This window comes from Lacerta agilis, chromosome 13 (genome assembly GCF_009819535.1).
Source record: "Lacerta agilis isolate rLacAgi1 chromosome 13, rLacAgi1.pri, whole genome shotgun sequence".
NCBI lineage: Eukaryota > Metazoa > Chordata > Lepidosauria > Squamata > Lacertidae > Lacerta > Lacerta agilis.
In genome coordinates this window covers 12643291-12670582 of record NC_046324.1, presented here as the reverse complement: position 1 = coordinate 12670582, position 27292 = coordinate 12643291, and the positions used below count along the sequence as shown (strand labels likewise).

Genomic DNA, 27292 nt, shown 5'->3' with positions numbered 1-27292 from the left:
TGACCCCTGGCCTAGCATTTGGAAGGCACTGGGGGTGACCTAGAGACCCTCCTTCACTTTTCTCCAGTCTTTCCAGGGGGACACATTTAGTAACATTAAGTAACTGGAAGCTGCAGGTTAGTGCCGAGTGCTGCAGCACAATTACTGACAGGGGTGAAGCGTTGTCAGCCTGTAACCCCTGTGCTCAGAGATCTGTACTGGCTGCCGATTTGCTACTGTGTCAGGCTCAAGGTCTTGTTTCTGTTAGTATAACAGTCCCGAGCCACAAGGATGCTAGGTTGGCTTCAACTAGGGCCAGGGCCTTCTCAGTACTGGCCCCGACTTGGTGGAACAGTCTGGCACAAGAGACCAGAGTCCTGCGGGAATTGGCATCTTCCCGCAGGGCCTGCAAGACGGAGCTGTTCCACCTAGCCTTTGGGTTGGTTTCAGTTTAACCCTGATGTTTCGTTCTTTTGGTGTGATTGGTGGGCTACTTAAAAATGAGGCTGCAGTTTAGATTTAATTTTAAATTGTATTTTAATCTGTATTTTAATGAATTGTTTTATGTTTTTGTTGTGATTTTATTGGTGTTAGCCGCCCTGAGCTGGGTTTGGCGGTGTATAAATTATTATTATTATTATTATTATTATTATTATTATTATTATTATTATTATTATTTATTATATACAGTACAGTGAATTCATTTAGCAACTTGGGACCAGTTTACCCATGAGATCGCCTCACCCCTTTTCTTTCAGCAGAACTAGCACTGTAAGAACTTGATCTTTTAGTGTGGCAGCACCAACATTTTGCCTATTGAGATCAGGCAGGCACCTTTACTGTACTCTTTGCAGCACATTTTTATTTGGACAAGACAGATGCTTAGAAAGTGTCAGTTTTAATTTCCTTTTCAGTCTATTCCTCTTTTAACTTTTTGAAAGATTTAAACTATTGTTGTTAATGTTTTCTTACTGATAATTTTATTGTTTTATATTTTATTGTAAACCACGTTGTTGTTGTTGTTGTTGTTGTTTTACAGCCAAGAAGTGTATGCCTTTTAAAAATAAATAAATAAATAAACAAACACAGTGGCTTAAAGGATGAAGGCATATGCCTAAAGCTCATTTGGTGACTTGGAGTCACTAGTCATGACTCGGCCTAACCTACCTCGCAGGGTTGTTGTAAAGATACAGTTGAGGGGACAGAAGGAGCCATGTATGTCACCCATAGCTCCTTGGAGGGAAGGTGAGAGATGAATCAGACAAGCATATTGATATCTAGGGTTGGTTTTGTGGTGGTGGCTGTTGTTGATACCGTGTTGTATCCAGTGTAGCAGTAAGTTCAACTCGCTTGTTTTGTGGGCAAAATTGTTTTGCGCTGGTGGAACACTTTTGTAAAAGCAGCTTGCTGGCAACTCTGTTGTACAGTAGAGTGTGCAATCTGTTGCACGATGAGTCTCCACTAGTGCAATTGTTGCATCGGATTGCTCTGTTGTGCAACATTAAAACCCACAAGTCCGCTAGCACAACAGCCCTTATACTGGTAGACAGAGAATACTGGATACATACTAAGATCACTACTGTATTTCTAATTGTCTTGATTCCCCCCCTCCCCCAATTGCTATACTTACCGTTCATTTGCTATATAACTTTGGGAGGGAAAGTGGGATGCAAATAAACAGACAAAGAATATAGTTGTAGTGAACAACTTATCCTCCCCATCACTTGCCAGGGTTTAAAAGAGGCTGCCTTTGAAAATTCTACCCTTTTCGCACTTTGCCTGCCAAAGAAGTGACAGAGGACTTTAAATCATTTGGGTTAAACTACTTTAGACATGAACTCTTGTGTTCTCTGTCCTGACACTGCATTTGAAGCAGTATAGTACCACACTGTACAGTCACAGCTTCTCCCCCTCAAAGAATACTGGGAGCTGTAGTTTGATAAAGGTGCTGATAGCTGTCAGGAGAAGACCCTGGTCCCCCTTACAGAGCTACAATTCCCAGAGTTCCTGGGGAAAGAGGGATGGACTGCTAAACTAGTCTGAGAATGGTAGCTGTGTGGGGGGCGGAATGGGGGTGGTGGTGTCCTAACGCCTCTCGGCACCCTTAATGAACTACACTTCCCAGCATTCTTTGTGGGGTAAGCCTTGGCTGTGTTAAAAGTGGCAGGATGATACCGCTTTAAATGTATAGTGCAGATGAGGCTTGTTGTCTTTGTCCATGGAGTTTGAATTATGGTGCTGGAGGAGACTCCCATGGACTGCAAAAAGATCAAACATATCCATCCATAAAGAAATCAGCCCTGAGTGCTCACTGGAAGGGCAGATCCTGAAGTTGAGGCTCCAATACTTTGGCCACCTCATGAGAAGAGAAGACTCCCTAGAAAAGACCCTGATGTTGGGAAAGATGGGAGGGCACAAGGAGAAGGGGACGACAGAGGATGAGATGGTTGGACAGTGTTCTTGAAGTGACTGGCATGAGTTTGGCCAAACTGCGGGAGGCAGTGGAGGATAGGGGTGCCTGGCGTGATCTGGTCCATGGGATCACGAAGAGTCGGACACGACTGAACAACAAGCAGATGAGGCGTTATATAAACCAGGAAGCGCCCGCTATCTACTACACTTCAGGTTGCTTCTCCCCGTCAGTGGAGGAGGTGAAGTTTGGGTTAGAACCTGCTGCCATGGCTTCCCTGCAGTCGGGCGGGCACCAGGGTGTCCTCCTTCGCTTCGTGGGTCAGCCTTTCGGGATCACAGGAAAGGTTAATCTGCCGTCTAGACGACTTTGCCAAGCCTTTGGGTGCCCGTCCTTGCCCACGCCGCCCTGAAGGAGGGCAAGGCGGCAGTGCCAAGCCGGAGGTCGGGGAGGGGGGAGCGGCGCTTGCGCCAACACCCTCCCCTTTCTCTCCCCCCCCCGGCACCGCTTTGGTTTGCGCTGCTTTCTGCTAAAAGGCGCGCAAAAGAAACAGAAGCAAAAAAAAAAAAGTTGTGAGGCGAGAGGAATGCGAGGAGACGCGTCGTGCGCGCGAAGAGGGAACTCGCGTCTCCCTCTCTCTCTCTCTCTCCCCCTGTGTGTGTTTTTTCCAACCGGGTTTTGTTTTGGCTAAATTTCCCCCCACTTCCCTCTCGCGAGAAAGGAAAGAGGGAGGGGGGCTGTAAAGACGCCGCGCAGACGATACTTGCAGAGGTGGGGGGGGGAGAGAAGGGAATAGAAAAAAAAGAGGGGAGGGGAAAAGGAGGAGGAGAAGGAGGCGAAGGAGGAGAAGGCAGACTGAGGAGAAGGCAGACTGAGGAGAGCAAGGAAGGAAGAAGGGGACGGCAGGCAGCACAAGCAGTACTGGATGCAGCGGTCACGGCTGGCAGAGCAGCCCTCCTCGCACCACCTCGGCCGGCAGCAGCAGCCTCAGCAGGAGATTCTCCCGTGGGCGCAGGTCCTTCAAACCTTCGAGGCTTTCTCTTTGAAATAAAACGGGGTTGGGGGGGTGGGAAGAGGGGAGCTTTGAAGCACATTCCCCAGAGGTGTCCCACAAATGACAGGCGCCTCCTGGAAGACGCTTGGCTGGCTGAGGAGAACTTTTGGCGCGGGGAGGTTCTTCGCTCGGGAGCGCTGCTCGGATGCTCCGGCGAGGCGAGCTCAACTGAAGAGAAGGGCGCCCGGCTCGGCGCTCCCCCGGCGGAGCGGGGAGGCGGCGGGAGGCAGCATGCATGGCCAGAGAGGGACAGCCAGGAAAGGGTGGCGGTGGCGGTTCTGGGAGCGAGCCTGTTGCCGGTGGCGCCGAGGCGATGCTGTCGCTTCTTTCTCCATCTAATAACGGTTCCTTTTTCTCTCTCCCTCTTTCCTAAGCTAGCCAGTGGAGAGTCCCTGCTGAAGCCGAGCTGCCCCGGGAGCGGAGGAGACAGGCAGGCAGGCAGGCAGGCGGGCGAGCCCCCTTGCAGCGGCGCGGGCGCGATCCGAGTGCAAGGAGGGTGGGTGGAAAGCTTGGAAGACGAGGAGAGGAGCCGTCGCCGCCGCCGCCACCACCACCGGCAAGATGCGGCCGGCCGGGCTGCTGCTGCTGAGGTTCACGCTGGGATTTATTGTGCTGCTGGTCGCCTGCTCTTCCCTTCCGGGCGGAGGGGCTGCCGAAGGCAGTTTGGAAACGGACGTGGTCGCCGCCGCCGCCGCGAAGGAAACCAACAGCCGAGCCAGCCGGTCCAAGAGGAGAGGGCAGGCGGGAGGCGCCGCGGGGCACGATGCGCTCAAAGGGTAATTGCCTGGAATGACGCGCGGGACGGTTGCCCGGCCGGTACGCGGGGAGGGAGGGGAAGGGGACGTGAGAAGAAGTTGCCTGATACCCAGGTCAGACTGCTTGCCAGCCTAGCCCCGTACGGTCTGCTCTGGCTGGCAGCTGCTCTCAATAGGTCTTTCCCCACCATCAGCTCACCGATCTTCTTAAAACTGGGTTTGAACCTGGGGCTTTCTTCTGCATGCTGCTCCTCTGCTAGGATGCCAAAGTTCCAGGACTGCTCCAGGTTCACTCCTTGCCTTGCATTAGAACACATGCCTTGCATCCAGAAGGGTTCGATTCCGGGCAGCTTTACCACAAAGGATGTTAGCCATGGTGGGAAATACCCGCTTTGGCAGAGTCCCTCTGCGCTAGATGGTCAGATTCCCATGCAATGCAAAAGTGAGCTTGGCAGCACTCCTCCTCCTCCTCCTCCTCTTCTATTTTTTTCTGACATTAGCTGACATGGGCTAGAGCAGGGGTGACTGCTGTACTACAGCTCCCATCATCCTTGACCATTGGCCATGCAAACTGGAACTGGTGGAAGTTGGACTTCCTTGTTAGAATGAACCCCTTGGATGTGACAGGTTTCTGTTGGTTTTCCTGAGCTGAACCCTGAAAAAACAACCTAGCAATAAATGATTAAAGTTCCCTGGGCAGGTACAGGTTCTTTCTCTGTCTGTCTGTTGTGTTGTAGAGTTATCCCTACATTCCGGTAATTAAGGAACTGTAGCTCAGGGATGTACTTTGCAGGCAGAAGGGAACCATGTCCAACCCCTGGAACGTCCAGCTCAAAAGAATCAGGTAGCTGGCAACATGAGACGACCATTGCAAAAAAATACTGGGCTACATAGTCTGACCTGGTATAAAATATTGGGCTACATAGTCTGACCTGTATTGATTAGGGAATGGGCTTTATTCACAAGGACTGTCAAGGTTGGGGTATTGCTGGAGAAAGCAGATCCTGGTGTACCTTTTGGGTGGATAGTGTGGGGAGAGTTTGACTGGTATCTGGCCCACCTGGTGTGTTGCTAAGTCATGCCACCTTCCCTTCCTTTTGAAATCTGTAGACAACTCTTGGTTTAAAGTAGGAGTTTAGCTTCCCACAACATGTACCCATTTTTCCACTCTTGCCTATGGACAAATATATTTGGGGGGGGGGGAGCAGGGTATGTATGTGTGAATGCTTAATGCACTGGTGCAGTGATATTATAAATTGCACCGTTGGCTTAATTGGAGACATGATAGCTTAAAAAGATGGTTTTGCCTAAGTAACTCCCTCCACACCTACCAACAAGCTACTCAGTGACCAAACTATGGCGAGAGTATACTGGCTCATGACCACTTTGCTCCTCCCTGGCCCTTTTATCTCAGCACGGCATGGGACCTTAGACAAGTTTAGCTTTGCATGTTGCCTCAATCTGGAATCGTGGTTAATCTCTCCCCTAAACCACAAGCCAAGAACTACAAGGACTACAGTTTTGGCTTAGCTGCCAAATTGCACTGAGCTGAAAGAACTGGGGAAGAGCAAAGTGGCTGTGATCGCCTCCCTGGAAGCCAATGCTTTTGTGCTTAGCCATGGTTTAGCTTGGCATTACTTGCGAATGCTGCTTCTAGATGGGTCAGGAGCAGGGCAACTTGACACAAATGTTTAGTGCAGATGTATTGGTTGTATGGGATACGTTGTATCCTTTGAGTAGCTCCAAGCTTGTTAGTCATTTTAATGTGCACCTCAGCTGCATATGTGTGGTCTTGTGCAAACCTTCCTCCACCCATACCCTGACAGCTAGTGCAGAATGACTTTCAGGTGGATTGTGCCCTTGCATTGGGAATTAATCTTCCTCCAAATTGGGGTAGCTACTGATCCTGGAGTGAGTGGTCAGTAGCAGATGCTGTTGCTGACCTGCTGCATACTGGGAGGTAGCAGGCAAGGGAGTGGGCAGTTTGGTGCGGTGGAAACCTACTGGCAAGAGTGCCAGATTGGCTCCACGGTATTTTTGCACCTGCCAACCTCACTCTCTTCCTTCCCCCTCTACCTCCTGGTAAGCTGTGGTGATGTGACCAACCCAGAGGTCAGGTGAGTGTCAGTGCCCCACCATGGTGGGTATTCTTTTATCCCTTCTTTCTTCTTCAGAATGCGCCTGGGCTCACTTGCTAGAGTCAGCTACAGCTATCCGTTCCGCCAGCAGCTTTGGCATCTCATTCTGTCAATTTGCCCTCTTGTTTATCTTGCTTAAACTCTACAGTTGCAATCCTATGCAAACTCACCCGGACTGGGATGAAGCCCCATTTAACCCAGAGTGACTTATGTATGAATGGACACATGCTGTAAGTGGCTTGCATGTGGAACATCTAGATTGGTGGCAGTTGGTGGATGCATCCTCCTTGTTCTGTGTTTGGAGGCAAGAGAGGAAGGGGTTGATTTCCTTTATTTGCAATGCCAGAACAGGGAAGTATGATCTTGCAGAGCATCAGTGGGTGCTAATTGTTTGTTTGTTTGTTTTGCAAATTTGACAAGCTAACTCAAAGCAGAGATGGTTTTTTGAAGAGGGGAGGAGTGTGTGAGAGAGAATGTTCAATGTGTGTTTCATGTAAGATTGCTAAAGAATACAGTCTTGACTAGCCTTGTGACCTCATAAGACTTTCCAGTTTGATCAGAATTGTGAATTTTGGATTTTTCTGTTGCTGGGGAGGCTGCGATATGTACAAAGTTGGAGTGCATGGAAATCAATTAGTGTTGCCTTCTGAATGTTGCTTGCTATCTTCTGGATAACTCCTTTGCTGATCTCCTATAAAAATGGTTTGGGGATCAGTTTAGCACAGGACTGGGGAACTGTAGAGTTGCAAGGGACCCCACGGATCATCTAGTCCAGTGATGGCCAAACTTGGCCCTCCAGCTGTTTTGGGACCACAACTCCCATGATCCCTAGGTAACAGGACCAGTGGTCAGGGATTATGGGAACTGTAGTCCCAAAACAGTTGGAGGGCCAAGTTTGGTCATCACTGATCTAGTCCAACCCCCTGCAATGCAGGGATATGCAGAAACCTGAAACCTTGGCATTATCAGCACCATGCTATAACCAACTGAGTTATGCAGGCTGCTGTGACCCTGGATTGCACTTCCCACCATCCCTGTGCATTGACTGTGAAGGGCGGAGCTGGTGGAAGTCCAGCATCTGAAGGGCCACAGGTTCCCCCACTCCTGCTTCATTTTACTCTGTTTCCTTTTCATAGTATATGATGACTGCAGGAATTGCATTCTTCCAGTGTTTTGTGCTCATCTTTTGGTTTTGCCTTACCAAACTGTTTTGTGGTGTTACACGGCTGCACAGGCTAATATTTGGTATGTCCATGATGTGATGTTTCACATGAGTCCCTGGGCTGCCTTCCCAGTGCCATTCCTTTTGACTCCAAAGTTGTCAAAACTCTGGCAAGAGGAAGCCACCTTAAGTGAATGTGAAAAATAGTTTAAGCCTCCTTTAAGCATTACCAAGAGGAAACAAAGCCAGGAAGGTTATATTCTTTAGTTGTTTACTTTGCAAAGAGGCAATTGCTAAATATCCTATGGTCCTCAGTTGAAGTAAGCTTTGCAGGGATTCATGAATTAATTTAAATCTGCCTTTCACACACTAATTTTAATGGAGCTTGACAGGATTATAGGTAATAGGTTTGATATTATAAGGTTCAGTTACAACATATCTGAAGAAGTCTGCATGCACACGAAAGCTCATACCAAGAACAAACTTAGTTGGTCTCTAAGGTGCTACTGGAAGGATTTTTTGATTTTATATTTTGTTTTAACATAATTTTAAGTTTCCCTGTCTCTTCCTTTTTCTCCCTTTCTGTTCCTTTGTGTATGTCCTGTATTATTTTGTGGGTATCTTTTAGATCAGTTTAAGAATGCTTGCATTGATTAAGCAAGGAAATAGAACCAGGATGACATACCAGTAGTTGCTGGAGTGTTGAACTAGGACCTGGGAGACTGGGCTCCATATCCCCACTCAGCTATGAAGCTCACAGATGACCTTGGGTCTCTCAGCCTAACCTACCCCACAGGGTTGTTGTTAGAAAAGAACCATGTATGCCACTTTGACCTCCTTAGAGGAAAGGTGGGATATAAACATAACAAGCAAACCAACCAACCATTGAATGAAACATTATAATCAAGGTAGGGTGTCTGATGTCTCCAGTGCAAATTACTTTTTTTCCCCCAAAGGTGAACTAGTACAGCAATGTGTGAGATGCTCAGTCTCCATGTAAAGTGTTAAGTGCTTTGAATAACTCGAGAACACAATAAGAGTCTGCTGGATCAGGCCAATGGCCCATCCAGTCCAGCCTCCTGTTCTCATAGTGGCCAAGGAGATGCCCCAGTGGGAAACCAGTTTTGGAGCTATTTTTAAGGAAATTCTCCAAAATCTACACTTCCGACATGGGTTGCCGTACATCCGGATTTTCCCGGATATTTCAGAGATTTCCGCCCGGAGACACTGTTTCTGATGCCTGAATCCTGGGTATGTCTGGGGAATTCCAGGCGTATGGCAACCCTAGCGCAAGAGCCCTCTCCCCTCCTGTGGTTTCCAGCAACTGGTATTCAGTAGCATTGCTGCCTCCAGCTGTGTAGGTAGAGCATAGCCATCAGGGCTTTCTAGTGCATTGGAGATATCCACCGAGTCCCAGCTGGCGCCTGCTCTTCTCCCTGACTTCCACATCAGTTCCTTTTCCATCTGGCTCTGTGCAGCTGGGAATCGGAAGGGCTCTTTGGTTGCTGCTGTGAGTACAATGGGTCGGTGCAACATAATGTTGCATCATGCTTGCAGCAGCGAGTCTTATTGGCACATGATCCTGGTGAAGAAAGGCTTAAGATAGGAATGGATGGTGAAGCACTCCCCCCCCCCCAAAAAAAACCCCAGAGTCATTTTTGTTCAGACGGAAATTCCCAGGTGTCAGAAAAGGTTATTTATGGTATGCCGCTACTGCAGCCTGTGTTTTGTTAGCCAAAAAAATGAGCTGCCTCCCAACTAAAGAAGAATGGCAACTTAAACTGTTGGAAATATGTGCGGCTTGTGGATCTAACATATAGAATAAGAGAACAAGAAGAACATATGTTTAAAGAAGACTGGAAAATGTTTATTGAATATATGGGGGGATATTGTGTACACTTGAAAATGTTGGCAGCATTAAGATAAATTCAACAGTGTAAATAAGTTTTGATGGATGCAATAATGGAATACTGAATGGCTTGGTTTATATAAAATATGCAGGGATTTTTGTTATGCAAAAGGAACCATGGAAGGAGAAGAAGGGAAGTCATTGATATTTTAAGGTTGGTTAAATGAATTTTCTAAATTGTAAAACAGAAAATTTTATATATATATATATATATATATATATATATATATATATATATATATACACACACACACACACACACACACACACACACACACATATGATAGGTAGGGTGAACCATGTGGCCCAACAGATGTTGCCTGACTACAACTCGCCTCATCCCTGACCGTTTGACAGACTGCCCAGGGCTGATGTGGGCTGCAGTGTTGCAGGTTCCATATCCTTGGCCTAGCCGCCTTAGAAAGGACCATAGAGTTGGAAGTGACCCTTGGAATCATCTAGTCCTACTTTCTGCAATGCAAGAATATGCAACTGTCTCTTACGGGGATCGAACCTGCAACCTTGGTGTTATCAGCACCACGCTCTAGCTAATTGAGCTATCCAAGCTATGCCATTGGTAGTTGCTTGTCTCTGGAGATCCTGGGACTGAGTGGCCTCATGGAAGCAGTGCCAGCAGGCGCTGTGTGCCTCTTTATTTCATGGTATAGGTGGACACTAGAGATAATGTTGAGGACAAGCAACGGGCTTGACTCCCAGGTCTGTTGTAACCTCCTGTCCCCTTTTAAGGCTAGTCTGTTGTTAGTCCTCCCAGAGAAGATGAGCCTGTGTTTGGGCACGTTCATTGGCAGGTTAGAATTGAGAACATAAAATGAACCAATGGCCCATCTAGTCCTCTTCTCATAGTAGCTAATAATGTCTCTGACAGTGAGGCAGAACGCAGCCATTGTTAACTGACTGTGTTTTCTGGTTTAGACAATGAGCTGTATTCAGTGCTAATCCTACTCTGAGTAGACCCGTTTAAATTAATGAAGCTAAAATGGCCATTACTACTTTTTAACTGGGCATGGAATACTAACTTTGAAATACATTTCAACTTAGTAACCTCCTTGGCGGGAGCTACTTAACAGTATTAGAGGATATCATTAAAATTTCCACAGTCTTAACAGAAGCCCTAAATACTTAATACCCCCTTTTTGGGGGTTCAAGTTAAAGTTGTTGAGCTTTATTTAAAGAAGGAGCCCATTTTGGGGGACGGGGTTTGGGTCAAAGTTGTTGAGTTTTTTTCAGGGAGGAGGTAAAATGTTGAGCTTTTTTTAGGGGAGCCACAGTTGTTCAGCTTCTTTGGGGGGGGGGAGCCAATGATCTACCAGTGATCTACTGCAGAGGTCCAGTGATCTCCTGGTAGATCACGATCAACCTGTTGGACACGCCTGCTTTAAGTAAACTGGCCCCAATCTGTTAAGGGCTTTATATACCAATTCTAACACTCTGGATTTGACCTGCTAACAAATTGGAACCCCTTGTAAACCTCTGAACAGGGATTTGGTGTGCTTGACAGGGTTTCACTCCTGTCAACAACTGTGCTGCTGCAGCATTCTGCTCAAACACCACTTTCTCGACCAAGTACAAGGGAAATCTCACATAGAGCTCGTTGCCATAATCCAATATTGAAATCGGCGAGAAATATCACGAATGAACAATATTAGCAGCTATAGATACAGTGAGAATGTTTTGCATACCGGTAAATCATAGTTAAAACAAGATGAGAAAGCACAGGGTACAATTTGGCCAAACCCATCGTATCTAAGGCCCTACACTTTTCAAAGGGCGGTGGGGAGGACAGTTTTGAGACTGCTGTTAATCCCCCCTCCCCACTGAAATAGTGGGTCTTTTAAAAAGTTTTTGACTTTGTATCCTCCTCAGATTTTGCAAGAAAATGCATACACTCCCCCCCCCCAAGTCCATTCTTCTCCAAAGTACAAATATATTCCGAGACCTAAGAATTACAGTATAAATCATTAGCAGATGCGGGTAGACTTTTGTTTTCATGTAACTGTAGTTTGGATAGAAAGAGCAGCGGGTGGATTGTTGGGGGGGGGAGTAGACTCCATCTGTTTTTAGAAAGTTTTCTGACTTGACTCTCAAGCATATGAACAGAAAGAGCTTCTTGAAACATTTCAGAAGAATAAAAAGAGTTTAAATCTCATGGTGGTTGTGCTTTTTTTTTAAACTGTCAAATCTGGTCAGTTTTTTTTTAAAACCACCTGGACTGCTATGTGTAGTGCAGAATTACTGAACTGGTGTTCATTTGAATGTTGAGATCTCATGACCCAGCATTTTAAGCCCTGCTTTGAAACAGGGTCTTCTACATGGTATGGGCTAAAAAAAGCCATCCTGATACAGGGTTTAGCTTCGTATGCAGGAGTGCCAGCTTGGCCCTGCAACCGTGGGTGCCCAAGGCCATGGGTGCCACACAGCGTGCATGGCCCTGGCATTGAAATTTGTGGGTGCCTGCCCAGCCCCTTCATGGGCAATTCTGTGGGTGCTTGGAGCCCCAGAGCCCCAGGGGGTTGGCACCTCTGTGTGAAAGGAAGATGGGGAGGAGATATGTGAGTATAACATCACCCTGGGACCGTTGTGGAGATCTCAGCTTGTTCACATGATTGATTATCCTAATATAATTGTGGCAAGAATAGCAGGTTTGTTGCTTCCTGATGATGTGCAGTGCTGACTGGATTGCAGTATTTCGTAGAAGTGTACTGAAGAATCTGCAGAGGTAATGTTGTTTGAACCTCTTGTCCACTTGAGGCAGGTTGTTGCTGGACCCATCTCCCATCATTACCATGACTATTGGCCGTGCTGGCAGGGGCTGATGGGAGCTGTAGTCCCAACAAGATTTGAAGGGCCCCAGGTTATTCATCACTGATGTGCATAGTCATGGTTAGATAAGGAATATTCTTGCAGCAAATGGGCCAGATTCCAAATTTATTTTTGTTTTGTTTTAATATTTCCTTCCATGTGTTGCCTAATGAAACAAGGCCTCATGTTTCGTTTCACTCCATGATTATCCAAAAGTTGCTACTGAATATCTTGCAGGAATAAGTGGGCAAATATCATGAAATGTGATGCGGTAAAATGAGAACTCCTGACTCTGTTTTTATTTCTTATTAACACTTCTATTCCATTTTTACACCATGGAACTCAAGGCACAGTAAGTACATTGTTCCCCTCCTCCATTTTATCCTCACAACAACCCTGTGAGGATCGCCCAGTGAACTTCATGGCTGTGAATTTGAATGTGTGTCTTTTTGGTTCAGCACTCTAATCCTGGCTTGTGAATGAGCCCACAGATGTTACTTGCTTTGAGGATTTCTTACTAGCCTTCTAAAAGTCTTGTAGGTTGTGTTATTTCGTTCTAACTAAAAGAATTGTCTTCTATCAGCAGACTGGAGGAAGAGGAACAGACTAACCTGTCCCTCTTGTGCTAGCCTGTTAACATTTCCAGTCTGGTTGTGGAGGAAGGGTCTTTTAAGTCTTCTTAAGGGACCCCTGACCATTAGCTCCAGTCGCGAATGACTCTGGGGTTGCGGCGCTCATCTTGCTTTATTGGCCGAGGGAGGCGGCATACAGCTTCTGGGTCATGTGGCCAGCATGACCAAGCCGCTTCTGGCGAACCAGAGCAGCGCACAGACACGCCATTTACCTTCCAGCCAGAGTGGTACCTATTTACCTACTTGCACTTTGACATGCTTTCGAACTGCTAGGTTGGCAGGAGCAGGGACTGAGCAACAGGAGCTCACCCTGTCACGGGGATTTGAGCTGCCAACCTTCTGATCGGCAAGCCCTAGGCTCTGTGGTTTAGACGACAGCGCCACCCGCATGTCTTCCTTAGCTGCCTCCGACTCTAGATAAAGCTTGGATTTTGATGGAGTATTCAGCATTTCAGGAATTGTGTGTGTGAGTGAGTGAGTGAGTGAGTTGAGTAATTACATAAATTTACTATCCCCATGTCTGCCAAAAAGACTTGGAGTGTGTTGTGAAATTTCTGGAGTCAGAGGGGTGTCTCATCCAGTGGTGACGGGCTGTTCTTTAATTCCCTCCATAGCTTCTTACACTTCCTATGATTTGCAATTAAGGTTAATACAAAAAATGCAAATTAAGAAAATATCCTTCATATTACGCTTCTAAAATTCATACTTGTCCCGCTTTTCTCTCCAGAAATGCAATTTGAAATGCAGGCTCCTCTCACTTCTGTGGTTCAAATCCCACTTGATTTGTTAAGGGCTAGTCTCTCAAATATCTCAGTGGTAACTGTAATATCCCAGTTTATAATTAAGGCTTATGTTTTTTTTTTCTCATTTCCAACCAATATTTACCACTAAAAGCCTGCTTGAGAAAATCAGACTTACCATACTGGTAAATATTGGTTTAGGCGGGAAAAACCTCAAATGCTCTTTCGTTCAGCTTCTGGCTGGCACAGCTGGCTGGCTGTTTTCATTGCTGACAGTGCCATGCTATGTACCCAGGCAGAGTTGGATGGCAAGATGCCTTTGAAACTGGGGGCAACATGTCAAGTCAGATGAATGCCAGAAAGGTGTACTTTCTAACGTGACTCCTGCAGTTACAGGTAGGTAGCCGTATTGGTCTGCCATAGTCAAAACAAAATAAAAAATTAAAAAATTCCTTCCAGTAGCACCTTAGAGACCAACTAGGTTTGTTCTTGGTGTGAGCTTTCGTGTGCATGCACACTTCTTCAGATACATGCAGTGACTCCTGCATGTTGTCAGTGGGCAGCTTACCTTGCCTTTATGACACGTGCTTCCAGCAGACAAAAGGAAAACAAGAACACCAGCTCAAAAAATCCAGCAGAAAAGAAATAAGGGACTAAACGTCGGCTCCTTGAAATTGCCTTATGGATAATCAAATAGTCACATATTTGCTAGGGGTTCATACTGTGTTTGGATAACTAGAATGTTTGGATGACTGGGTTTTTATATCATGTGTGTTTTGTTGTATGCTGTTTGCCAGTCCTGGGTCTTACTGAGGCAATTGTATATAGGATCAGTGATCCTGGGGTCAAGGTCAAGTATTTATTTTTTTATTATATTGATTTATATCCTGCCTTTCCCCCAGATTGGGACTTAAGGTGGCTTACACAAATTAAAACAACACAGGTAAAATTCAGAAGGCTAAAAACATATAAAAGGTAATAGTTTAATTACTTTTTAACTATAACTATATCATTATATTTAACTATAATGATATAAACAATAATTAAAACAATATAAAAAAGCAGATCTATTAAAATAAAGGTAGTAAAAACAGCACAGCACTACTTAAAAACAGCCAGTACCCAAATGCCTGTCGAAATATAACAGTCTTCAGCTGCCTGCGCAAGGACAGGAAAGAGTGAGCCAGTCTAGCTTTTTCAGGAAGGGAGTTCCAAAGTCTGGGAGCAACCACCAAGAAGGCTCTCTCCATTGTTCCATTTCTGGAGGCTCAAACTTCCTTTCCTTGTTTTAGATAAATTCCTCATGATGATACTTCAGGGGCAAGGTTCCATATTCCTGACCCACACCCAGACATACTTAGCTTTTGCAGGGTAATCGCATCGAGTGCCTTCAAGCCCATGTCCTGGGACCATTGGGTTGCATCTCGTGTAGTGCCAAGTTAAATTTTATTTATTTGTTGAATGTATATCCTGCCTTTCCTCCCCAAAGGAGCCCAGGTGGCAAACAGCCTACAATTTAAAAAACAAAAGCAAAGGAAAAGCATTCTAAAACAGAGCCAAACATTCCAAAAACATGCAAATCGAAAACACCTAAAAGCAATTTCAACCAAAAACGTACCTCCATCCAACACACTTTGAAGTAAAGTCAGGTAGTGGTACTTGTTGTGCTGGCAGAATGCATAGCTGTCAACTTTCCCTCATTCCAGCGCTGTTTCCCACTGCAAAAAAAGGGAAGGTTGACAGCTATGGCAGAATGTTGTTGCACAAGGGGAAACAAGTGCATTTACAGATGTTTCACAACAAGCTTCCACTAGTGCTGGTGGCATTGGATTCCTTTGTTGTTCAACCTTTAAACTCTGACATCCCTTAGCACAAGGGCTCTTTGCACTAGCAGACCAAGAAGAACGGCTATGTCCTATTCTCTCCAAGGAGGCTTAGTGCAATACAATACAGTTTTTATTTTTGCAATGCTGCCTTTCTAGCCTGCCTCGATTTTACGATTGCTGTCATTGAGTAACATTCGAAACCACTATTTATGAATCAGGATCTTTTTGTTCTGTCCTTGGCAGCAGGCCATCCAGCAACGTGTTTCTTTTAACCCTCGTGTTCACTTAGTACAAATTGTGACTTGCTGCTTGTTTGTGTTGCATATATCTCACTTGAGCATCTTTGTGGGTGCAGCTGGGAAGCAGAGTTCTGTCAAGCTAAATCTGGCCACTATTATGTCTATTTTGTGTAGTGGAGCTACAGAGTTTGGTCATCTGCTTCCACATCAAAGCCTATAAAAGCTCTATGCTTTATAGCTATCTGGGTTCACTGGAAATATATACTGGTATATAGATAGAGAGAGCGTGCATACATAGCTAAGTGGTAGGGGAGGTGATTCCTTCTGGAGCTTGGAACACAGCCCATTAAAATAAAAAAGTAACACAATCCTATGGATGTTTACTTGGAAGTAATCCAGCTGCATTCAGTGGGACTTACTTACTTGTAAGTGTTTGAGGGAATGTTATGTCTACCAATACACACTTGCGGAGGAAGAGGGGGGGCGGTGGGAGCGTACCGCCCCCGGCAGCGTGATCCTCGTGGGGTTCCATCGCGGCTGGCCCCCCACCCGTGCTGGGCGCCCCGCCCCCGAAGGCGGCACGCCCCGCCCCCAGAATGCTCCACCACTGCCAATACATATATATCCCACTGAGTGTGGCTTACTCTTACTAAGCCTATTCTCAGTGTCAGCAGGTATAGGATTGCAACCATAGCTTTATAAATTCATTCCTAATGGACGTAAATGACAAATGAAAACAGAAAGGAGAGAGAGAAGAACAACACAAGCATTTTCATCCTTCAACTGTCACAAATTTGTCAGAGATATTGTCTAATTGGTGGTTATATACAGTAGTAGTTAATAGTTGCATTTATTGTGTGTGTATAGATATATACAGGGGTCACCAAACTTACCTGGCCTCGGGCCGGTTCCTCCGTCGCCAATCACGCAGAGGGCGGGGGATCGCACATCCATACACACATGAATTCGCTTTTTCCGGCGCGGCGCGGCACCGGAAATAGCTTGTGTGCATGCACACGGGCCTCCACAGACCCGGAAGTGTGCCAGAAATGATGCTTACGCATGTGCACAAGCTATTTCTGGTGCTGTGCTGTGCCAGAAGTGCGCTGGAAATGACGCTTGCACAAGTTATTTCTGGTGCCGCACCGACCCGGAGATGGGCAGCCACACCGCACCAGTAAGAGCTGGCGTCGGGGGCCCTCGGGGGCCGGATAATTGGCTCGCGTGGGCCTTAGTTTGGGGACCCCTGAATATATATACAGTGGTGCCTCGCAAGACGAAATTAATTTGTTCCGCAAGACTTTTCGTCTTGCGGAAATTTCGTTCCGTTTCCCATAGGAACGCATTAAAATTTAATTAATGTGTTCCTATGGGGAAAAAAGTCCAGGGGCCCCTTCTGACCGGCACCGGAGCCGCGCAGTGCTGCGTTTTAAGGCTGCAGCGAGCGAACAAGATGGCGGGCGCAATCCGACTCCACCCCCCCACCAGTACCTGAGCCGCGCGGCGCCGCGTTTTAAACAGCGCTGCTGTTTGCTCGCTGCAGCCTTAAAACGCGGCGCCGCGCCATACAGGGAGCTGTAAAGGCTTACCTTTTGGCTCCAGTCGGGAGGGGTGTTGTCCGATCGCGTCTATCTTGGATCGATTGTGCATGTCTGCGCAACTGTCAGGATCTGATTTTGAAGTTCCATTCTGCTAATGCATCCCCCTATATATCCACTTATTTCTTCCCAATCATCTGTAACAGATGTGAATAACCTTTGACCCTCCAGATGTTCTTGAACTACAACTCTCACCATCCATGGCTATTGACCATTCTTCTTGGGGCTGATAGGACGTACTTTAACAGCATCGGGGGGGGGGGGGGCAAGGGCTCTCCCTGCCCCATACCTGATCTGTAAATAAAGCCCAGTCTTTAAGAAAAGTCTTGACTCCATATAATTTACCTTAGTGAGTGTGAAGTGCTTGCTTAAAAATTATGTGCATTTAATCTATAGAAACTGATTTGGAAGATGAGCATGGAGAGGTAGAACACATGTTTTGCATGTGGAAGATTCCTGGTATAAGGCTGCTTTCTGCGTACATCCAACATGTACATCCAACACTGCAGAGGATTATACCCCCTCACTTTATTGTTTTTGTTATTTATTTAATGTATTTGTATCCCACCTTTCTCCCAAGCTGGGATTTTATGGTTTAGAAGCATAATTCTAAAATACAAACTAATAGACATAAACTAGTTAAAACCAATAGTTAAAATACATCAAAACGTATTTAGAACCAACAGTTTGCCCTGGCAGCGTTTTCAGTGATCAGCATTGTCTGCTCCTTGATTTCCAAAGGCCTGTCTGAACAGGATGGTTTTAGTTTGCCTGCAGAAGGGTAGCAAAGAGAGAGCCAATCTGGCCTCTCTTGGGAGAGAATCTCACAATATGGGAGCAGCCACCAAAAAGGCTCCTCCTAGTGTCACCACCGTGCTTCTGATGTTGATGCAACCAAGAGAAAGTACTCACTAAAGATCTTATCATCTGGGCAGGTTCATATAGGGAGATGTTTTGCAAAGGTCATAAGGATCTCTGGATTCAGCTATGTTACTAAGAAAAATAATTTTATATGCGTGTGACACCAGATGGCGCTGTGGAGTCCTGCCTTTTGCCAACGTGATTTCCCTCTTAAAAGGTTTACAACGCTTTTTCCTGAAGCGCTTTTCTGATGTGTCTAGATCCAGCCTCTGTCTGTGAAAATGAGGTACTTTCTATTTAATCTCTTGAGGAGGAAATTCTTCACTTATCGGAAGATGGCATGGTAAGCCTAGGATGGTCCAAGATTTAGTCATCAAAAGCTGCTCGGTAAAGCCCTGCCAGATCAGATGAAAGACACATCTAGTCCAGCATTTTCTTCTCACAGTGCATAGTGTCAAACATGGAACTTGTTGTTGTATTGGCACATGGAGTAACAAAGGAACTCGCCCCTAGGAATTGTGCTGTTTGTTTCCCACTTAAAGTGAGAATGGCACCCCTCTGTCAGATTGTACGAAATCTTCCCGTTCCAGCAATGTTGGGAAGCTTCTGTAATATTTTGCAGAGGTCCCCCTGTGTTGAGTAAGATCAGTTACCGTATTTGGCCATTCTCAGTGTGATCGAAACTGAGGTCAGTAAAGTGTTTGGCGTTGCTGTATGTCATTTTGAATTCCTGACTTTTATCCAGGCCTCACAGCTGCAGAACCCCCAGTCCATCTGCAAAGCTGTTCTGCTTCTTATTTTCTCTCTCTCTCCTCCTGCTGAATTAAGGCAAGATGCTGAAATAAATATATTCTTAGTCAAGGGCTTGAGTGTTACTTCTTGGGCCTGTTTGTTATTAATGGAGCAAAAAGGTAAATAAGGAGGGATTAAGGACACAGGAGGAACAGAGAGGGGGTGAGTGAGGACAAGGGAGAAGGAAGGCAGCAATGGTTATGGGATGGCCATTTGCTTCTGACTGTCAAATAGAAGGACCATTATATTATTGGCCCAGGCTCACCATTCACTTGCACTGTGTAACTGGAGAAAGCTGAATCAACACTGCTAACAGAAACAATCTACCGTACTTTGAGATCCATTGAAATGAACAAGGCTGTTGGAATCCTGTTGTTCTGGCCTGCCCAACACCTGTGTGTATTTCAGTAGGACAGGCTAGAAATTCTCTCAACAGCTTGTATTTTCTGCATTTCTTGTGTCATTGCTTATTTGAATTAATCTGTACGGAATGCAACTGATGGAAACTAGGCAAAAGGTTCCAAAAGTGACCTTACTAATGACTTGTAGAACAATATTAATGCCCACCAGAAATGCCTTGTCATACTGTTACAGGCAGATCAGTGTCCACGATTTGAACTTTATATTTTATTTATCTGAAATGTTTTTTGGCTCACTTTCATAGCAGGAAAAAAGCCCTCCCCCCCGGGCCTCTTGCACAAAAGCGTAAGATTAGGGAACACTTGTTTCAAATAACATAATGTAGTACATAACATCTTGCTATTATTTTATTTCCTTATATACTTTCAGGTGTCGAAATGCATAAAATCACCAAGATTTTACAACATGTCTAATCAGATGTGTTTAATTGTTCCATTTCAGAATGATAGCTCAACAATATCACAATAAATTCAACAAATAACATTGAGGTGAGGGGTTAAACCTATTGCAAAATTCACAGGGATGAGCAATTTAGAGTGCAGTAGGGTTGTCAAAAAACGACACTGCCAGCGGAGTTGCCATACCTCCAGATTTTCCCGGATGTTGCACCGATTTCTGGACAGTTATGTCTGGGAAATTCTGCATGTATGCAACCCTAGGGTGTAGTAGATCAGTGTTTTTCAACCACTGTTCCGCGGCACACTAGTGTGCCGCGAGATGTTGCCTGGTGTGCCGTGGGAAAAATTGAAAAATTACTTTATATATAGTCAATATAGGCACAGAGTTAAATTTTTTAACATTTTCTAATGGTGGTGTGCCTCGTGATTTTTTTCATGAAACAAGTGTGCCTTTGCCCAAAAAAGGTTGAAAAACACTGTAGTAGATCTTCAGCTGAGTTGGGACATTGCAAGCTCAGGTGGGTTGAGGTGATGATCCTAGCTCAGCTGAAGTTAAGATGGTGTAACTTGCATTTCCTGCTTGAGCCAGGGCTCAGCTGATGCTAACTGAGGTGTGGCAGGGGCAGGGGAAACTTAAGCTGGATCCTAACCCTGTTTAGCTCAGTCATGAGACCTGGCAAAAAGGGTATGGTAAGTCAAACACTATTTCAAAGGCTTATTTCCTCTCTGACAGATTTGGGGCAGCTCAGCTGGCAGTAACCTTGCTACTGAACAGGGTTTGCATTTGGTGTAACTTTACACCGGCTCTGCTTAAATCAGCTTGCATTTGGCCAGCTTCTTGTGTACAGAATTTTCCCGAAGTGGCTATAAACACATGCAATTTCTTTCCAGCATGCATTTTTAAAAAATGTTTGATGTAGGTTCACTTCTGACTGACTTTCCCTTCACATTCCAATGCATATTGATGGTCTCTCTCTTCAATATGGATTCTCTGATGTATCTTAAGATTTCGCTTCGGATGGGAAGCTTTCCTCACACTCTCTTAAGGTAGCAGCTGTTAAGTTCTCTCAAGGCAACAGCTCTCCAGTGTCTCACCAGTTTCCCAACCTTTAGAATGGAGTTGGCAGGAATTGAGCCTTGGGCGTTTTGCACAGAATGTACCTGTCTAAATTCCTCCCCTTTATGTAAATGGGTTTGCAAATCATGGTTTGCATTAAATAATACATCTGAGCAAAGCAAACCATGGCTAAGGCACTTTCCCTGTCCCTCTACCTTCTCTCTGGGCCTCCTTATACCAATTCTCTGAGAGCACAACCTTTGCTTGACATGTTAAACTATGGTTTTCATTGCATGTTTGCGATCTTAACAGAATAAAGGCAACAAACTACAGTTACTGCCAATGAAGCATGTTACAGAAATTTCAAGCCAAATTTGCATAGGCAAAGGAGTAACAGAGAAAGGGAAGTGATAAACCATAGAAAAAACAATTTCACATGGGAAATATACACTTTGGTGGTGTGTGTGTGTGTGTGTGTGTGTGTTCAAAGGACAAGGTTTAGGAGACGTAAAAGCAATCCCCACCTCCTTTATAAGATAAACATTTGTTCAACTCTGGGTGGGCACTTGGTTTAGTTTGCTTGTCCAGAGAATCATATAAGTTGTTTTTATCTTATGTAAGATAAAATGCATAAAATGCATGCACACGAAAGCTCATACCAGGAACAAACTCAGTTGGTCTCTAAGGTGCTACTAGAAAGAATTTTCGATTTTGTTTTGACTATGGCAGACCAACACGGCTACCCACCTGTAACTGGTACTATTTCTGGGTTAGCGGAGTCTGTAACCTGAAGCGTATGTAACCCGAGGTACCACTGTATAAGGCAGCTTACTATGTTCCTATAATATAGCGAATTCAGTGCTGCACTTAGACACTTTTAAAACCTGTTCCTGCTCTCTCTCTTTAATGACACAGAGATGTAAGGGTTATAGTTCAGTGGTAATTCATCTGCTTTGCCATGTCATGGATGCTTTAGCTGAGATTCCTGCATTGCAGGGGCTTGGACTTGATGACCTTTGGGACAACCTTCCAGCTCTATGATTCTATGAAAGTCTCAGGTTCAATCCTAGCATCTCCTGTCTGAAGCAGTGGAGAACCATTGCCAGTCAGGTAAACAAAGAGCCCGTCCATATGGCAGCTTCCAACAATTTTATGGAAGCAGGGAATTTGTCTTCTCTGGGATCTGCTGTCTGAAGCTATTGCATCCTGTTGATCCGCCCTAACTCTAGCTTTGAGTGAATATGGAAACCCCATGCATTAAATTTGCAAAACCCACTTTGGACTGGGTGTCATGGCAGGAGAGGTGGTATGGCCCACTATTTTTGAATTTTGTAGCTTTGAGTTTTCATAGAATTGTAGAGCTGGAAGGGACCACGGGGGCCGTCTAGTCCAGCCCCCTGCAATGCTGGACTCTTTTGCCCAACGTGGGACTCAAACCTATGATCCAAAGAGCAAGATGGAACCAGTGGTCTGACTCAATATGAGGTGGTTTATATGCTCCTGTGTGTGGCTGCATCGAGTAGGTAACTGGGAGAGGTCTTCCGAGTCAGATTCCATGCAAAGGGGGAGCTCTTCCTTTTTCTTTAGTTCTTGGAAAATAAATTCATGGCCATTTGTCTGCTTTAAAGAAGGCAACCGAGTGGGTGCAACTAACAGCCAGTTAGATGTTTGAGTAGTTTCAAAATTGTGATTATTTGAAGAGTGGAAGCTGGCCAGAGGTTGCTGGCATAGTGGAGAGGGGGAATGTGTTGTTTCGTAATCTTAGAGTTCCCAGTAAGCAGCGATTTCCTCTTAAATATTCCAAATGCACATTTGTGTGAGTGTATTGTTGTAAGAAATTAAGGTCTCTCTCTCTCTATCTATCTACCGGTATATATATATATAATAAATGTTCATAAGTGTTCCAAGCAAACAAGGCCACATGTCTGAAGCAGCACAGAAAGACAGTCCTGACACCATTTTGACTCTCAAAACTGACCAAATGTTTCTCTGCAAGGAAGGACGGGTGAGGGAGTTTTTCCATTGTCCCAGGAATTAAAAGAGGTTACCATCTCAAAGGAATGTCCAGGCTACTGAGAAAAGGCAATCAGATAACGCCTTTTTGTGTGATGTAGGTGTGACGTATCTGGGGGTGGGCTTTGGGCTGCACCTCTTCTGTGATGTATGTGTGAGGTTTCTGGGGGTGGGACTGGACTCCAAGGGGGGAATTTTTGAAATGTCTTTATAAGTGCTTGCACGCATGGCTCGGGGTCCCCCCCCCCTCGCTCTCCTGTGTGTGGGGAGGTCAACCCTGTTGCAACAGAACAATAAAGATCAAGCTTACTAGCTGCTTTGCTTCTAATTATTCTCTGGTTGGCCTCTGTTTTTTACTCCTACTGATGGAGAACCTGCAAAGGACTTTACAAGGGCTCTTGTGTACCCCATAAGGGAATAAGGGCAGATTTTTTTCTTAAAACAGAATGTATACCCTTTTAGATCCCCCTACAGCCACCTCCTTTCACTGTATCCTTTCCTCATCTATCAGTTAATCTCTCTCTCTCTCTCTGTTCTCAGACTTGCTCTTCCCACTCTGTCTAGCCTCCCAGCCTTAATTTATTCAACTCCCACACTTTTGCCAGCCTTAGCCAGCGAGTGCCAGAACTTCTGATGGAGTGTTTGTAGCCCTGCTGGTGATCAGCGTTGTTGCTCCTTAGGGAGCTGATAGATGGGCACAGTGTCTCTTGCCCAGAATTTGGTTTCTGCTTGGTTGGGAAGGGTCATTGCAGGGGCAGTTGTGGAACAGTCTAATTCGGCACTTCCTGTGCTGCAAGGAGGCTTTTTATGGCTATTCTAATCTCTTGGGCTGCCTTTTGTTTTTGTGTGTTGCAGATAAGCATGGCTGAACCAGGCTGTAGCTTTCAAACTGTGTTCTGGGGTTCCCTGAAATCCTAGCAGTGGGTGTTTTGTTGGGGATAGGGGGGAAAAAACATCCAATTCCGTTCCCATTTATTAAAGGGGAACCTTACCAAATTTGAGCTGTCCATAACAATGTGAGAACCAAAACACAGCGATTGTTTGAAATTTGCATTCACCCAAATTTTGCGATGCAGTTCGCCAACCAGTGTTAACAAAAATGCATATATATATATATATGGGAAAGTGTGTGTAAAAATTAATACATTGGTGAATATAACACACCAAATGCATTATACTGGGGTAAATTGCTTGCAAAAATGTGAACTTGATGCCAAACTACACAAATATGGTTTTTAAAGCGGGGGGAGGGGGGGGAGAGTGCTGATAAGTGTTCATGAGGATTTTTGTGTGTGGGTTGGGGAAAACAATTCTCAGATTTCTGCAGAAATGTGGAGATTGGAAAAATGAAAAAGGTAGAGAACCACAGTACAGTGGTACCTCGGGTTACAAACGCTTCGGGTTACAAACTCCGCTAACCCGGAAGTAGTACCTTGGGTTGAGAACTTTGCCCCAGGATGAGAATGGAAATTGCACGGTGGCAGCACGGTGGTAGCGGGAGGCCCCATTAGCGAAAGCATGCCTCAGAACGAATTAAGTTCGTAACCTGAGGTGCCACTGTAGATAGAACCTTCCATCCCTAGTCTTTTGTAATAAAATACATTGTCATACTAGATAGGCTTCCCTGTGTCCTGGCCCTCATGGCTGGACAAAGAACTCGTAACTCACAGCTCTGTTTCCGCTAAAGACTTTAATGCACAAATCAGCAAGGCACAGGTTACAAGACTGCAGCAGGTGTATAAGTGTTACACCTATTTTTCGCTCCATAGGGTGCACCGGACCATAGGGCACACCTCATTTTTAGAGGAGGAAACAAGAAAAAAAATATTGTTCTGGTTTTCCTCCTCTAAAAGCCCTGTTTTTTTTGAGGATCAGCTAAAAGTTTTGCAGCTTTTTTGCAAAGGGGGAAAAGCAAATCTCCTTTTGCAAAGGGGGAAAAGCAAAGAGGAAAAGCCCCATTTTTATGGGGTTCAACTCATTTCTGTAGCTTCTAAAGGAAAGGGAGCCTTTTCTACAGTTTCCAGACGGATAATCTAATCAGACAGTCACATGTCGCTGGGAAAACAAACAACCTCCCTCTGCAGCACATTCAACAATGGAGGCCTGGGCAAGAGGGCGAGGCTGAAAGGGAGTCGGGGACTCTTATCTCTCTCCCGATCTCTTGCTGATCATCTGCTGAGTGGGGTCCTTTCAACACCCCCTTTTCTCTTTGTAAAATAAAAAAGCATGATCCTCTTTTGGCCCCTGGGCAATTCAGCTCCAGGGACCACTATTCGCTCCATAAGACGCACAGATATTTCCCCTTACTTTTCAGGAGGGAAAAGGTGCGTCTTATGGAGCGAAAAATACAGTAGGTCCAAGGCTAAGAGTAAGCTAAGACATCGATCTAACAAGTGATATGTCCGTTGCACTTTCCTTTCGAAGACCAGGGTGGGCACCAGCTTGTAGCGCAGCAAGTGGCCAGGGTCATAGGACTGGGCAGGTAAACAGGCACTCCTTTGAATGATTTGGGCCTGCAAGGTTTCTTCACACCATTGTTGGCGCCTCCATGTCCTTGGAGATGGAGGAGGTGTTGGAGCCAGCTCAGCATCCAATTTACTCTTAGTGGCCTCTACAGAAGGGGGAGGCCCCTCACTGACAGGAGGCACCGGAGGTGACTCCACAGTAGGAGGCATCTGGCTACAGGTGTCTTGTATCACAAGGGTGGAACAATCCTCTGATAACCTGCTTAGTTAGCTCTTCATCCTCTAGACCAGGGTTCAGCAAACTTTTTCAGCAGGGAGCCGGTCCACTGCCCCTCAGACCTTGTGGGGGGCCGGACTATATTTTGGGGGGGAAAATGAATGAATTCCTATCCCCCCACAAATAACCCAGAGATGCATTTTAAATAAAAGCACACATTCCACTCATGTAAAAACACGCTGATTCCCGGACCGTCCGCGGGCCGGATTTAGAAGGCGATTGGGCCGGATCCGGCCCCCGGGCCTTAGTTTGCCTACCCCTGCTCTAGACTGTTGCCCCCTGCCCCAGTCTCAGACCCTTAATTGGGGTCCTGTTTTTACCTCTTTCATCCCCCTGGGACCCTCCCTAGGGCTTTTCCCATTCCTCCTCTGGAGGACTCTAAGATAAACATGCCCACCACAGTTCCTTCCCCCTACAATAGACAAACTGGAGAGTATTGTGTGTGTTTTTCTGCACATTATCACTACATGTGAGGTGACTCTCAACAATGTCCCACCCACAGAGTGATTGAGTGATTGTTTGTGTCCTAGAACATGTCCCAGAATCCTCTGTAGTCCAGAGGAGTTCCCTCCCTGGGAGGTGAGGAATTCTCTGGCAGGCAAGTTGATGCCTGGAAGTTGCTACCAGACTGGTTTCTAGAGAATGATGCAAAGTAACAAGGGATGCGTTTTCTTGGCTTGTTATCTCTTGATGAAATGGAATGATAATGAGATCTTTGGCTGCTCCGTGCTGTCTTCAAGCAGCGCCGTTGCCCACGAGGCCCTTTCTTTCCTCTAGTCTGTTGTAGTGATCATCAAACCCTAACGATGGGCCAGTGGCGTTTTGACATGGCAGCGTTCATTTGCAGGGCCTTCCTGTCGTCGCCTTTCAGGGGCAAGCTTATCTGAGTTGACAGCTGGGCATTGTTCTTCCCTTGTTGTGGATTCTGCAACAGTCGTGCCCTCTGCAGCTCCCTGGTTTTTCTGAATGGAATTTGTGCAGAGAAGAACTGGAAGCTTCTCTGCAGAGGGAGTAACCCCAAACACTCAGAGAGAGACAGAGAGAGAAAGAAGGCAATGCCAACAAACAGTTGCTGAGGTTCATGTACTCCTTGCGGGCTTCGCATAGGCATCTGGTTCGCCACTGTGAGAACAGAATCCTTGACTAGATGGGCCTTTGGTCTGATCCAGCAAAGCTATCCTTATGTGATTTTAGCTGGCACCATAAGAGTGGCATTTGGGCTTGCTAGTCATCCTCCCCACCCTGCCAGAAACACATAAATCACAACATACTTGGACCACTGTAGCTCTGCAGGGTCCTATAGGGTTAAACAGTGCGTTGCTGGCACATAATTGGCCCAGCAAATGGGGGAAGGGAGGGCAGTCCTCTAGAAGAGAGAAGAAAATATCCTAATTATGATATGGACAAAGTTTTAGGACTGACCATAGAGTAAAAGGCTCCTGGGAAGTTGCCCCCCACCACAAGCCATGGGAAAATGAGGCTTGCCAAAGCCATTGGACCAATACCTTTCCCTTCCCTTCCCTTCTGGGGGAAAAATGCTGCTGCAACTGTTGGCCAGTAGTTAGAAACCAGTGTTTCCCAAACTTTCTCCAGCTGTTTTTGGACTACAACTCCCATCATCCCTAGCTAGCAAGACCAGTGGTCAGGGATGATGGGAATTGTAGTCTGAAAACAGCTGGAGACCCAAGTTTTAGGAAACACTGCTCTAAAACTTTTGAGTGGGGGATGAATTGGCCCTAATCACAGG

At 45.7% G+C, this 27292-nt stretch overlaps 1 protein-coding gene across 3 annotated transcripts in view; it reads left to right on the top strand.

Annotated features, from left to right (window-relative positions):
* Nucleotides 1-3275: 3275 nt before the first annotated feature.
* The window catches only part of FBN1 (fibrillin 1), a 213563-nt gene continuing 189546 nt past the window's right edge, over nucleotides 3276-27292 (top strand). For all 3 annotated transcript variants that reach the window (XM_033167565.1, XM_033167564.1, XM_033167563.1), the window contains exons 1-2: nucleotides 3276-3404; nucleotides 3822-4219. In XM_033167565.1, the coding sequence (XP_033023456.1) occupies nucleotides 4005-4219 (215 nt within the window). In that variant the 5' untranslated portion in view covers nucleotides 3276-3404; nucleotides 3822-4004. The remainder of the gene's footprint in view (nucleotides 3405-3821; nucleotides 4220-27292) is intronic.